The sequence below is a fragment of the Cajanus cajan genome, chromosome 9, assembly GCF_000230855.2.
Source record: "Cajanus cajan strain Asha chromosome 9, NIPB_CcT2T_4, whole genome shotgun sequence".
In the NCBI taxonomy this organism is placed as follows: Eukaryota; Viridiplantae; Streptophyta; class Magnoliopsida; order Fabales; family Fabaceae; genus Cajanus; species Cajanus cajan.
The window spans coordinates 54,578,199-54,590,832 of record NC_138525.1 but is presented as its reverse complement, the minus strand read 5'-3'; the positions used below and the strand labels follow the sequence as shown (position 1 = coordinate 54,590,832).

At 30.4% G+C, this 12,634-nt stretch overlaps 1 protein-coding gene across 1 annotated transcript; it reads left to right on the top strand.

Moving 5' to 3' along the window:
* Positions 1-8,883: 8,883 nt before the first annotated feature.
* On the top strand, positions 8,884-12,079 carry LOC109792063 (transport inhibitor response 1-like protein). Its single transcript, XM_020351452.3, has 3 exons — positions 8,884-9,813; positions 9,888-10,398; positions 10,498-12,079. The coding sequence occupies exons 1-3, from the start codon at positions 9,245-9,247 to the stop codon at positions 11,251-11,253; spliced, it is 1,836 nt and encodes a 611-aa protein (XP_020207041.2). The 5' UTR covers positions 8,884-9,244; the 3' UTR covers positions 11,254-12,079.
* Positions 12,080-12,634: the final 555 nt, after the last annotated feature.

Sequence of the window (12,634 nt, the reverse complement as noted above, 5' to 3'; positions counted from 1 at the left end):
CTCATTGAAAATAAAAAAATAATTCAAATAAAGTAATATAAAAATAATAATTTTAAATACACTAACCTCAAAGATTACTTTAAATGTATAGTTTAACTATTGAAACATGAAGGAGTAGAGATGGAAGAATTTTTTTTTTCCAATTTTACTCTTCTACACTTTAAAATATGTTAGAGGTAGAGGAGAATCTCAAAATATGAATAGAATTGGAAAAAGTATAAATAAAATTAAAAAAAGATATAAAATATCTAAAAAGAGGTTAATAATAACATATGATTTTTTTTTTACTTAAAATACTTATATGATTAATTTATAATTTTTTTATCTTGATTTACAATTTAAATGCATAACAACTTTTTTTTTCTTTTGAAATATATAATTTGTTGTTAATTTTTTACAACATATTAAAATATATTTTTTTAAATATTTCTTCTCACACAAAGATAATTGTAACAAGACTCAAATTGAACTATAATTTTATAACTTTTTAATTTTTTTAATTTTTATTTTTTATTTTTAAATTTTAAATAAAATAATATATATATATATATATATATATTACAATAATAATAAGCATTATTTTCAAGAAAGATAAGTGCAATGATCTTAAAATATATATAAAAAATTATTACTCTTCTCATTATTTTATCGTCATTCAACTTTTTTCTTCTAATTTTACCTATTATTTAAAAAATAATAAGTTATCAACTTTTTTCCTTTTATTTATAGTATTTGTAACATTATACCTTTTTTTATTATTAATTATTGTGTTTTATCAATAAATTATGTGTTATAGTGTTTTGAGGTGTGATGTTGAGAAATTTTAGGAGTTAAGAAATTCTTGAAGAATTTTTGGATAATTCTAAGGGTATTTCTAGTCAAAGATCCAATTTGAACATGAGGAGAGAAGTGTAAATTTTCTTTTAAGACTTTAATTTTAAAAACTCATTCCACAAAGAATTTTAGAGAGAAGTTAGAGAGAAGATTGAACTTAAGATTATGAAAAACCTCCTCCTTCTTCTTCTAGGCTCCCTAAGTACATGAAGAGTGTTGTTTGGTGGAGATCCAAAGCTCTTAGTTGAGAGTCAAGGCCGTGGAGTTGTGTTGAATGTCCCGTTGATTGACACTCGTCCCTTCTCTTATTTTCCTTGGTTCACTCTAACTCTAAGGTAAGGGAAGTTAGAATTTGTTAATTGTTGACAATGGTAGTTGCATGTTGGTTGTGATGTCGATTTTGAGTTTTTTGAAAGTGATTATATATGCATGAATAACTAATTATTATGTTGTTGAAATGAATTACTTGGTTGTAGAACCTTAGGTTGCTTTGAGCATGTTAAGACAAATTTTGATGATTCGATTTCATTTGTTGTTGCATGTCATTATTTTGGTGTCGAGTATGTGGTTAATGATGATGATTAATATACTGCATTCCATGTGAGAATATTTTTTGGATTTTAGGTGATTTTGCCAAATTTGTGAGTCTACAAATGTAAAAATCATCATCACATCGAATGTACCTTCATGGCATCGGATGTGACTCTAATCAAGGACATCTATCTTGCTCGCGTCTTGTGCAAGATTGATAGTATCAGGCATGAAGAGAGAGAAAAGTCTCTGATTTGACTGCGTCAGATGTGATTTGAATGACATGAATGTGAAGTGAAAAAATTGACATTAATGTATAATAAACAACCAATTAGATTTCATCTCACTCTAATGTGATTTAAGATAAACTTTGATGTATCTTTTTGAAAAATGTATTTTCTCTCCCTGGCTATTTATCACTTGCATTGGCCAAAATCTTTAACCAAACAAATCGTAAGCTATTGTGGAGCTAGCTTATCAAAATTTTAGTTTTATTGGTTGAAATAAAATTGCCTAATTTGATAACTCTTAAATGAAAGGAATAATAAGATGTGAATTTAGAATGATGGAAGACCAATAACGTTGGCACACCACCAAGAAGATATCCTAAAACATGTATGGTATGATGCAAAAAAAAATTATAGCTTCGTAATAATGCAAAACAACTTGCTAAACTTGCACTTGCTTTTTCTTAAAATCAATCCTTGCGAGCTTTTATGCTAAAATACACCCATTTATATATTGTCCCTGTCTCCTTGGATGGTAGATGCATATGAAAATACAAAATGAGAAGGCACTTTTCATATTCCACAAACTCTTATCATTTAAATGGCAGGTGCATAAAGACACATGAAGATGGACCCATTAGAAAATTGGAGATGCTAAGTATTTCATGAATAGATATGATAATGAAACATTTGCTTTAAGAAGAGTTGATCTTTTGTTTTTTTTTGGTTGAGTTATCAATAGTAGACCAATAGTAATTGGTGGAATGAAACTAGACCAGGCTATAGCTATCTTTTCCTGCGGACGTGGTTTCAGAAGTTTTCACTCCACATGGGTTGTCCACACAATAGCTTACGTCTTCATCCCATTAGCATCTTCTTGCGTGTCATATCCCTGAGTTCTGTCTTTCTTTTTTAATTCACACACTCAAATCTTTCTATATATATATATACATGTGTATATACGTTTGTGTGTGAGGGAAATTAAGTATGTGTAACAAGTGAGGAAGTTAAAACAAAGGTTGGTCCAAATCATACATTCATGAAGTTAATCTATACCTATATTGAGTTATTAAATTTAACTTGTTCCTTGCTCTCATATTCAAAGCATTGCTATATATAGAAAAAAAAAACTTCTCTTTTTTCTTTAAGTATAATGATGGAATAATATATATAAAAAATATACCATAAAAGAAATTTAAAAAAATCACATAAAATTTATTTATCATGTTTCAACATCTCATACTTATGCTCACAATATATTCAAAATACAAACTTTTTTGTGAAACTGGATAAAACCTTTCTAACAAATTTTATGACAAAAAAAGCTTAAAACTATTATATATATATATATATATATATATATATATATATATATATATATATATATCATTTAGAGTGATGATCCCATCTACAAGTCAAATAATTCTTTTTATTTCAAAAGTTTTTATTTATGGATCTCGGATCCTAAATTTAAAAAAGAAAATTAATTCCTAATATTTATAATTTTAAGCAAACAAATAATATCATTTTAAATCTAAAAGATATTTGAAATTGAAATTTTGAATTATTTATCGAAAACTTTATACGTATAAAAAATTATTGTTCTGTTACTTATTTACATATTGAGTTTAATCCTAATCATTGTTTTATTACTTATTTACATATTGAGTTTAATTGATATATACTTAGTGTAAAATATTTTTTTTATATTGTAAATTAATTAAAAAATATTGTTAATATTTTTTTTAATTATTTATTATAAAAAATAGTAAATTTATCATATATGATGATATATTATTGAACGATAATATAAAATTATTTTATAAGTGAATAACTAATTTTCTCTTGTATATTTGTACTTGAACGACAAATGGACAATTATACGTGTCAACAAATTTAGAATTATCGCAGAGAATATGATGAAAATTGAAAATGCATAGGGTAAAATATCACAGAGCTAAAATAGAACAGATAAAATCGGCATTAATTAATGATATAACTAAAAGGTTGCATTATTGATGAAGAAAGGTGTACGCGTGTATGGAGAGACGTAGATTTGATCAACTGATACGAGGCAAAAGGAGTGTGTACGTACATATATATATACGATCCCAACAAACCAGGTTTAAAGAAAAAGACTTTCGGCCGTTGAGATCATTTGCTAGTAATTATCCAACCATATTGGAATTTACGAAGTTGGTGTTGCATGATGAAAAAATCCTTAAGTTCGAATTTTTTTTGTTCTATTTTATAAAATAACTATGGATTAATTATGTGTATTGTAGTTGGTGGAGAGATATTAGGGTAGTTAGAAGTATGAGGACTTAGATTCAATCTTCATTGCGATCATTTTTATAATTTTTTTTATATTTACTAAAAAATCATGTGTACTTTTAGTATGTTTCAAATAATTATGATGATTGTAGATTAAATTAGATGTCGAAGAATTTTGCATTTAAATTAATAAAAATGGTTTGAAATAGTTTCAGGTGGTGATCTAATCTAACACATAATTCAATTATATATAGTTTGAATTGAGTTAAGTTATTGAAACTTTTTTATTAAAATAGTAAAAATTAAGAAATAAAAAATATAAATAATAAGAAAATATAAAAATATTATTTTATCACAAAAGTCAAAATTATTCTTACTATCATTGATGGTTAATCTAATTGACTAATTTAGTTAGGATGATAAAAATATTCAACTAAACACATGTTAGTAGATAGTTGGATTTTTTTAATTATAGAGTAAAATATGTTATTTTTCTCGAGAGATAAAAATATTATAAATGTATATTATATTATATTTTTATATTAAAATATATAATTTAATTTATTTAACTTAATATTATTAATGTAAATTATACTCTTTTTTCTCATATATGTAAGTATTACGGTACCCATCATCAATATGTTCAAATATCAAATGAATTACATTTTAATCCCTTAGAGATATAATTAATATATTGTCAATTTTTTATTATATTAACTTAAAATTACTAAATAATTATCATTATAAGATTTTAAAATATATTTTAATTTAATTATTCATAAAAATATAATTTTAATTTAGTTATTCATAAAAAATATACTTTTAATTAAAATATATTTTAAAATATTTTTAATTTATTGTTATTCATTCACTTAATTAAAAATTATAAAATATATAATTAAAGTTAAATTAATTGTTAAAAAATAAATAAAATAAAAACTATAAAATAAATTATATATGTATACTTTTATATACACATCAATATATATAATATAATTTAACTTATACATATAAGTATTAAATTATTTAATAATTATGTTTTATTAAATAATAAAATATTAATATAAATATGTTTATTTTAAATTTATATATTTAATATACATATTTTAGTGTTACATTAATTAAAAAATAATAAATAAAAATTTATCATAAAATACTAGTTTATTTAGATATTAATAACATAAATTAAATAATATATTTATTTTACACTAGTTAAATAATAGCGTAATACTTATATATTACCTTTAATATGTATGAAATACTATATAATGAAAACACAATTTTATTTAAATATTTATAAAATGTGACATTAACTAATAACATCTTGAAATTTGTATTTGATTTTATTTTACTTATATAAATATGTTATTTTTATTTTGATATATAAATTTTAAAATATTTTGTAAAGATAATAATGAAAAATATTTTTTAAGACATATAGTTAATCTTGGTAAAATTTATAATGATATTTAAAATAATAATTAAATATGTAAATTGAAAAATAAATTGTTAAAATGTAACATATTGAATTTTTTTTAGAGGAAAGTGATAAAATATTTACATTTTTAAAGGAATGTTAGTGTAAATAGTATTTTGATAATAGTTTTTTTATAATAAAAGCTAACAAAACTTCAACATTTTTTTAAATGGGTAAATTATCATATATTGAAATTTATTGAGGAAAAATTGTATTTTTTTTACATAAAAAAAGATAATAATATTTATATCTCAAAAAAATATAACTTACTCTTAATTATATCATAAAGGATTATATATATATATGTATATGTATATATATGTAGTGAGATAAATTTACTTTATTGATCAACCTAATACACTTTAAGGGAAATTATTATTTAACGATCAGTTGAAGTATACTATTAGTGCAAAACATATGCAATTCAAATAAATAAATTTGCTATTATTAGCATAAGAAAAATATTATGTGTATTTTAAAAAAAATTAAGTGAAGGTCTGATCAATTTTTCATAATTGTAATTATAATAATAACTTTTGAAAATTAATTAAGAGAGAAAAATAATAGTTTGAGAGGTAGTTATAAAAATAAAATTATTCAAAAAAATGTATACACAAAATATGATAATTTCTTTTATTAATAGTATAAATCATTGTTGAGTTATACACACGCATATACAAACCAGTATCTGTTCACACCAATATTTTATTTTATAAAATGTAAATTCAATTGATTTAGTTGTTATATTTGACAACATTACTAATTATATCAAATATAAAATTACATACAATTATAAAATTAATTTGCAATTTAACATGATACTTTATTTTAATATATAAAATGGTATTTAAAATATAAATACTTATTATTAAATATTTAAAAAAATCTAAATCATTTGAAATATGTCATACATGTTCATGAACATAATATCATCGAATACAATGATTAGATCGATTGAATTTGCATTCCATAAAAAAGTTATTGGCTTATAAACATTCATAACATTTAGTGTTGTGTATCTTTCAAGATTTTTCTTTAGTGGATAAGGTCAAATCAAGTCACTTAAACTTTATTATCACTTATAACTTTTGAGGCTATGTACTCTATAAAATTATCCTCAATTAAACAAATGATCTCACTCCAACTTATACCTAAATACCATAATGTGCCTCTTAATTAGTCATTTGGCTAAATGAGTCATCATCTCTCAATGACACCACCCTTGCTCATAATGTACTCAATTGGATCACCTCCCACACCCATTAGACAGATGCATTACAAATTTTGTCCCTTGTCAATCACATCCAAAAATCCTACCATGCCATAGTTGTTACAATGCAAGGATTTTGTTAGGACAACACCCTTATTGGTCATCATCTTAACCTCCAACAACTACTAATCAACATCCCAACTTGAAATGTCTCAAATTAGCCTATATGTTGTAGAAGGAAAAACAAAAGATACATCTTGTTCTTTTAAAGTGATCACAAAATAAATAAAGAATATTAAATTTATTCATATATAATTACAAAATACCGTCTCAAATTAACTTTTACTCTGTTCAATAAGTGGGTATTGTAATCAAACTCCCTTATAAACTAATTTCTATTTGGTTTAAGGAAACCTTTGCAAGCCTCCGTTACCTTTGGGGAGGCATACACTCCATACAAATTATTACACCAACATTTGAATTCCAAATTCAAGTAATGCATATTGTATCTTCTTCAAATTTCACTAATTTATCTATCATTAATTCATCAAGACCATAAATACATGTAATACCATTGCCTACTTAAAGTATGGTACCAATGTTTACAATTTTTACTTTGATATTATATTGTTTAATATGTTCACAAATAATTTAACTTAAAATTTTTACTCTATTTTGATAATTTGTAAAGTAAAAAAATTAGAAATCTATTGAGAAAAGGAGACTTATTTGATTTTATAAATTGTGAAAATATTCAAATTTTAGCTTTCTAATAAATTCTATATATTTTTTTTGGTGTCAATTTTTTTAATAATTTTTTTTAAAGAGAAATTAAATATCTCATTGAAAACTTATTACCTTGTTAAACAAAATCAATGAAAAAAAAAGTACAGGTATTAGTGCCACATACACAACTATATATATATATATATATATATATATATATATAACTCATAATATTTATTAAATAAGTATTTAATTACATTATTTTTTTTTTATAAATATGCTAAGTGAATAATTTTAAATTTTACCACAATATGATCTACTAATCCTTATATAACTATACTTCCCTTTGTACGGTAAGAATTAAATGGAGGATCATACAACATTTATCGTTCTATTAATACATTTGTAATTTATGTTGGAAGACATGAGAATGTTCATAAAAGTTATTTAAAACAAAGTTAATGCTTTTATTCATGTCGCAAAATTAAGTGTACGTACATATATTTTCTTATTTCCGTACCAACTTTTCCCCGAAATATACACAACTTCATATATTTAAATACTATTGTTTAATTAATTATAACGTAGGTTGGTACATACTACATACAATATGCCCGTCTGGCTTTTCTGTTTGCTTTCTTCCTTCTTATTTTAATTGCAAACATATTATTGGCTTCTGTTTATAAAAGATTTTCGAAAATTATTAAAAGTTAAATATTTTTGATAACTTTTTCACTTGCAATATTATATGATCTACTTCTTTCTAATTATTGAGTTTATCATTTGTTTAATATGCGAGACTTTTAGTAACTAATATTCCACTTATATATATCTGAATAATCTTAAATTTGATCTTTATTTTAATCTATTAATTCTTGATTAATTTTACTCCATGAAAAGAAGTAATGGCGATGTAGCTTTCTGTGACTCCATAATTTATCCAAGTGTGTTTGCAAGTAAAATATCTTTTTGAATTGGAAATATAATAATTAAAAAATAAAACGAAGTGGTGACTAGTCCAGCACATATATAAACTTGACTAACGCAGCGCAAATTGATGATAAACCTTGAAAGTGGTGGTCCAGTCAATTCCAAAAGTAGTTTGCGCTCTATAATTATATAATGCGAGTTGCTAAGACTGAGTTTGTTCAAAATCTGAGTTGGTGTAAAGCATTTTGAGCATATGCAATGATTTCTTTATTTATCTTTCAGAATTACGACCACGATACCCATTTTATATTCAAACCAAGCTACTACCTATTCGTATAAATCATGACCACCCTTATACTCATACCAAAGATAACGTCGGATATACTGTGACACCTGTATGTTTGCCAATAATTATCCAAATAAGTTATAAATTGATAAATATTTAATATCTTTTTATCGTTTCTTTTTTATTTCGATCCACTAGAATGAATTTAGTGAAAATAAATTAAAATAATACGTACTTAAAATAATATATACAAAATATAAAATTTAAATGAATATTTATTTGACAAAATTTGAATTTAGAATTATTGAAAGAGTTATGAAGTTAATTCCATAAACATAAAGCATTAAACCTGAGGGGAATGGGAAAAAGTGTAACAAGTGGGAAAATTACCAAAGGCAGAAAGAATGAAAAGATGGAGAAAAAAAAAAGTAGAAAAGAAAAGGGAAGTGAAGATAAAAGTGTGTGTGAGAGAGAGAGGGGCATTTGATTTGGATATTTGTGATGAAAGAGAGAGGGCATGGAGAATCGGAATGGTAAAGGTGAGAGACACAGACAGCTGAGGTTACTGTTGTCACTCCCTGGCCCTGTGTTGTGAGTTGTGAGTTGTGAGTTGTGAGCAATTAAACTAGAAAATCCCAATTCTCTCTCTCTTTCTTTCTCATATGCTCAAAACTCATTCACTCACTCACTCCCAGAGCAAAAGCAATCAAAGATATTAAGATTCGAAAGCCACAGTAGATCAATAAGAAATGAGAGAGAAGCAGGGTGAGGGTGAGGGTGAGGAGCAGCACCGGTCCTTCGAAATCACGGAATCCTCGACTTCCAAGAGCCGAACCTGCGCTCAGTCGGAGCCCCACGCCCCCTTCCCGGACCAGGTCCTGGAGAACGTCCTGGAAAACGTGCTCCACTTCCTGACCTGGCGGCGAGACCGGAACGCCGCCTCATTGGTGTGCCGCTCCTGGTACCGTGCGGAGGCTCTGACCCGATCCGACCTCTTCATCGGCAACTGCTACGCCCTCTCCCCCAACCGTGCGACCTCGCGTTTCACTCGCGTCAAGTCCCTCACCCTCAAGGGCAAACCCCGCTTCGCTGACTTCGACCTCCTGCCCCTCGATTGGGGGGCCCACTTCGCCCCTTGGGCCTCCGCCTTGGCCCAAGCCTACCCCTTCCTCGAGAAGCTCCACCTCAAACGCATGTCCCTCACCGACCACGACCTCGCCCTTCTCGCCGACTCCTTCCCCTCTTTCCGCGAACTCGTCCTCGTTTGCTGCGAAGGCTTCGGCACCCCCGGCCTTGCCGCCCTCGCCGCCAAGTCCAGGTATTCTATAGATCTCACTCTCACTCTCCCACTCTCTCTCACCTTTCTCTTCTAATTTCCACTCCCCTCTTTAGGTCGCTTAGGGTGCTTGAGCTTGTGGAATCTGTGGTGGGGCTTGAGGACGATGAGGAGGTCGATTGGATTTCGTGTTTTCCCGACACCCACACCAATATGGAGTCTCTTATGTTCGATTGCGTGGAGTGTCCCATTAATTTCGAGGCTTTGGAGGCTTTGGTGGCTAGGTCACCTTCCTTGAAGAAGCTTCGTCTGAACGGATCTGTCTCCATGGCTCAGCTTTACCGGTTAATGCTTCGGGCTCCTCAGCTTACTCACCTTGGAACTGGCTCCTTCAGTGCTACGGAGGGCGCGCCGCTTCCCGATCAGGAGCCCGATTATGCCGCCGCCTTTCAGGCTTGCAGATCCTTGGTTTGCCTCTCCGGATTCAGGGAGATTTGGTTGGATTACCTTCCGGCCATTTTTCCGGTTTGCGCGAATCTTACTTCGTTGAATTTGAGCTACGCGGATGTCAATGCGCTTCAGCTCAAGTCGGTGATTCGACACTGTCATAAGCTGCAGATATTGTGGGTATGTATTGTGCTGTGCCATTGTGTGTTTTCACTGCATTCTTGTGGATTCGAATTTAGATTTGGGGCTGATTGGTGTTTGGATGTTGTTCTTGTGCAGGTGCTTGATTCGATATGCGATGAAGGGCTTCAGGCGGTGGCGGCGACTTGCAAGGACTTGCGCGAGCTTCGGGTTTTCCCTGTGGATGCCAGGGAGGGGACGGAAGGGCCTGTTTCTGAGGTGGGTTTTGAGGCCATTTCTCAGGGTTGTAGGAAGTTGGAATCGATTTTGTTTTTCTGCCAGAGGATGACGAATGCGGCTGTGGTTTCCATGTCAAAGAACTGTCCGGATCTTGTGGTGTTTCGCTTGTGTATAATTGGGCGGTATAGGCCGGATGCGGTCACTCAGGAACCCATGGATGAGGGTTTTGGTGCTATTGTGATGAATTGCAAGAAGCTCACTCGGCTTGCTGTGTCTGGTTTGCTCACGGATCGTGCTTTTGAGTACATTGGCAAGTATGGGAAATTGGTTAGGACGCTATCAGTTGCCTTTAATGGGGACACTGACATGGCCCTTAAATATGTGCTTGAAGGATGCCCCAATTTGCAAAAGCTTGAAGTCAGGGATAGTCCTTTTGGAGATGTGGCTCTGCGATCCGGTTTGCATCATTATTACAACATGAGATTCCTCTGGATGTCGTCATGTAAATTGACGCGCCAAGCTTGCCAAGAAGTTGCGCGGGCATTGCCCCGCCTGGTTTTGGAAGTCATCAACAGTGAGTCGAAAGCAGGGGACGATATTGAGATATTGTACATGTATCGGTCTCTTGATGGGCCACGGGATGACGCTCCAAGAATTGTTACCATCCTGCATTAGATTTTTCTTTCTAATTCAACAAGATTTTAGCTCTTTCCAATGGTGGCTGTCGGATGGAATAGGATGGAGCAGGGGATTTTAAATAAACCTGCCAGAAGATTTCTCTGCTGTCCCTGGCAAACAAAGTTAAGCTTACAACTCCTGTTCTTGGCGTGGGCTGCAGTGATGGCAGGCCACAAAGCTGCTATTGGAAGGGGAGTTGGGAAAATTTCTTCATTTGCCCTTTTTTGCGTTAGAGGACTGAAGATTGGGAGAGGGAATAGAATAATAGGAAGGGGTAGAGGGAGGATGATTCAGGAAATGAAGTCCTGCAGCATTGAGTCATTCAATGTTGTTGTATCGTCAAAGTTTATGTATTTTTTTTTCTTTTATATTCATTCTATCATAACGGAAAACTGCCGGGGGGGGGGGGGGGAGGAGAGATTGCTGAAGCTGCTCTGAGGATTGGTTAATAAGTAGCATTATTTCATTTCCTTGTTCAAATAGATGGTACAGTGAGAGCAGATTCAGAAGGATCAAAACAGAAGGTTTGGAGAGGTGATGTTCTCTAACTTATCCATCATACCTTACCAGTAGAGAAGCAAAAACTGTATTCACTTTTGTAAGGAATTTAGTCTGTTTATTTGGATTCAAATGATAGTTAGTTGAAACTTTGGCCAGCCAGAATCCAAACCGCAGACTGATATAAACCTATCTGTCTCCCCAATCTCAAATGTCTTTTTTTTTTTTGTTCACGGATGTGTTGCTGTAGCACCTGACTGTTGGATTTATTGTTATTGTTAGCAATTGTGAGATGGTTAATAAATGCCAGAATATGCATGGACCATATAGTGTCTATATCTTTCGTTTTCTGAATGCGGAATGATCGACAGTGAGACCTATTAATTATGTGTGGAAAGTGTTGTTCAAGTACACGTTGCAGGACCCCCTTTCTTCTCGTGGGGTTCCATTTACACGCCGTGAGGATCCATTCCTTTTAACAGAAAAAATAAAAGAGGGAGGGTTAGTTTGACGGTTCTGATCTTCCATCAGATTTTTGCAAGGGGCTCTTTCCATTGCTCAATTACCTCACACAAAGCCTATTTGTTTATGTTAGAAGGGCAATAATTTACTACCTACAGTCTGAATAATTTCCTTGTGGTTTGAATATGGATATTATATTAGGGTGATGTATAAACATATATGGCTTCCACAGGGTGTGAGGGGACCAATAATTTGATGACTGGTCTCCCCTCCTGCGTTTGCGTTATAAAGCGGCCAAGTCCACTAACGGACTATCGCATTCTCTCTCTCATTATTAGGTGAGAAATCCATCTCCCTGCCTTGTTGGTATTCAATCTGGCATGAGGCAGAATGGTAAAAGTAAACATAACACCAAAGT

Bases quoted from the DNA above. Each gene is read 5' to 3' on its own strand.
- LOC109792063 (XM_020351452.3), top strand. From the start codon at position 9,245: ATGAGAGAGAAGCAGGGTGAGGGTGAGGGTGAGGAGCAGCACCGGTCC. The intron at 9,814-9,887 runs GTATTCTATAGA...TCCCCTCTTTAG, and splicing joins GCCCTCGCCGCCAAGTCCAG to GTCGCTTAGGGTGCTTGAGC. The intron at 10,399-10,497 runs GTATGTATTGTG...GTTCTTGTGCAG, and splicing joins ATAAGCTGCAGATATTGTGG to GTGCTTGATTCGATATGCGA.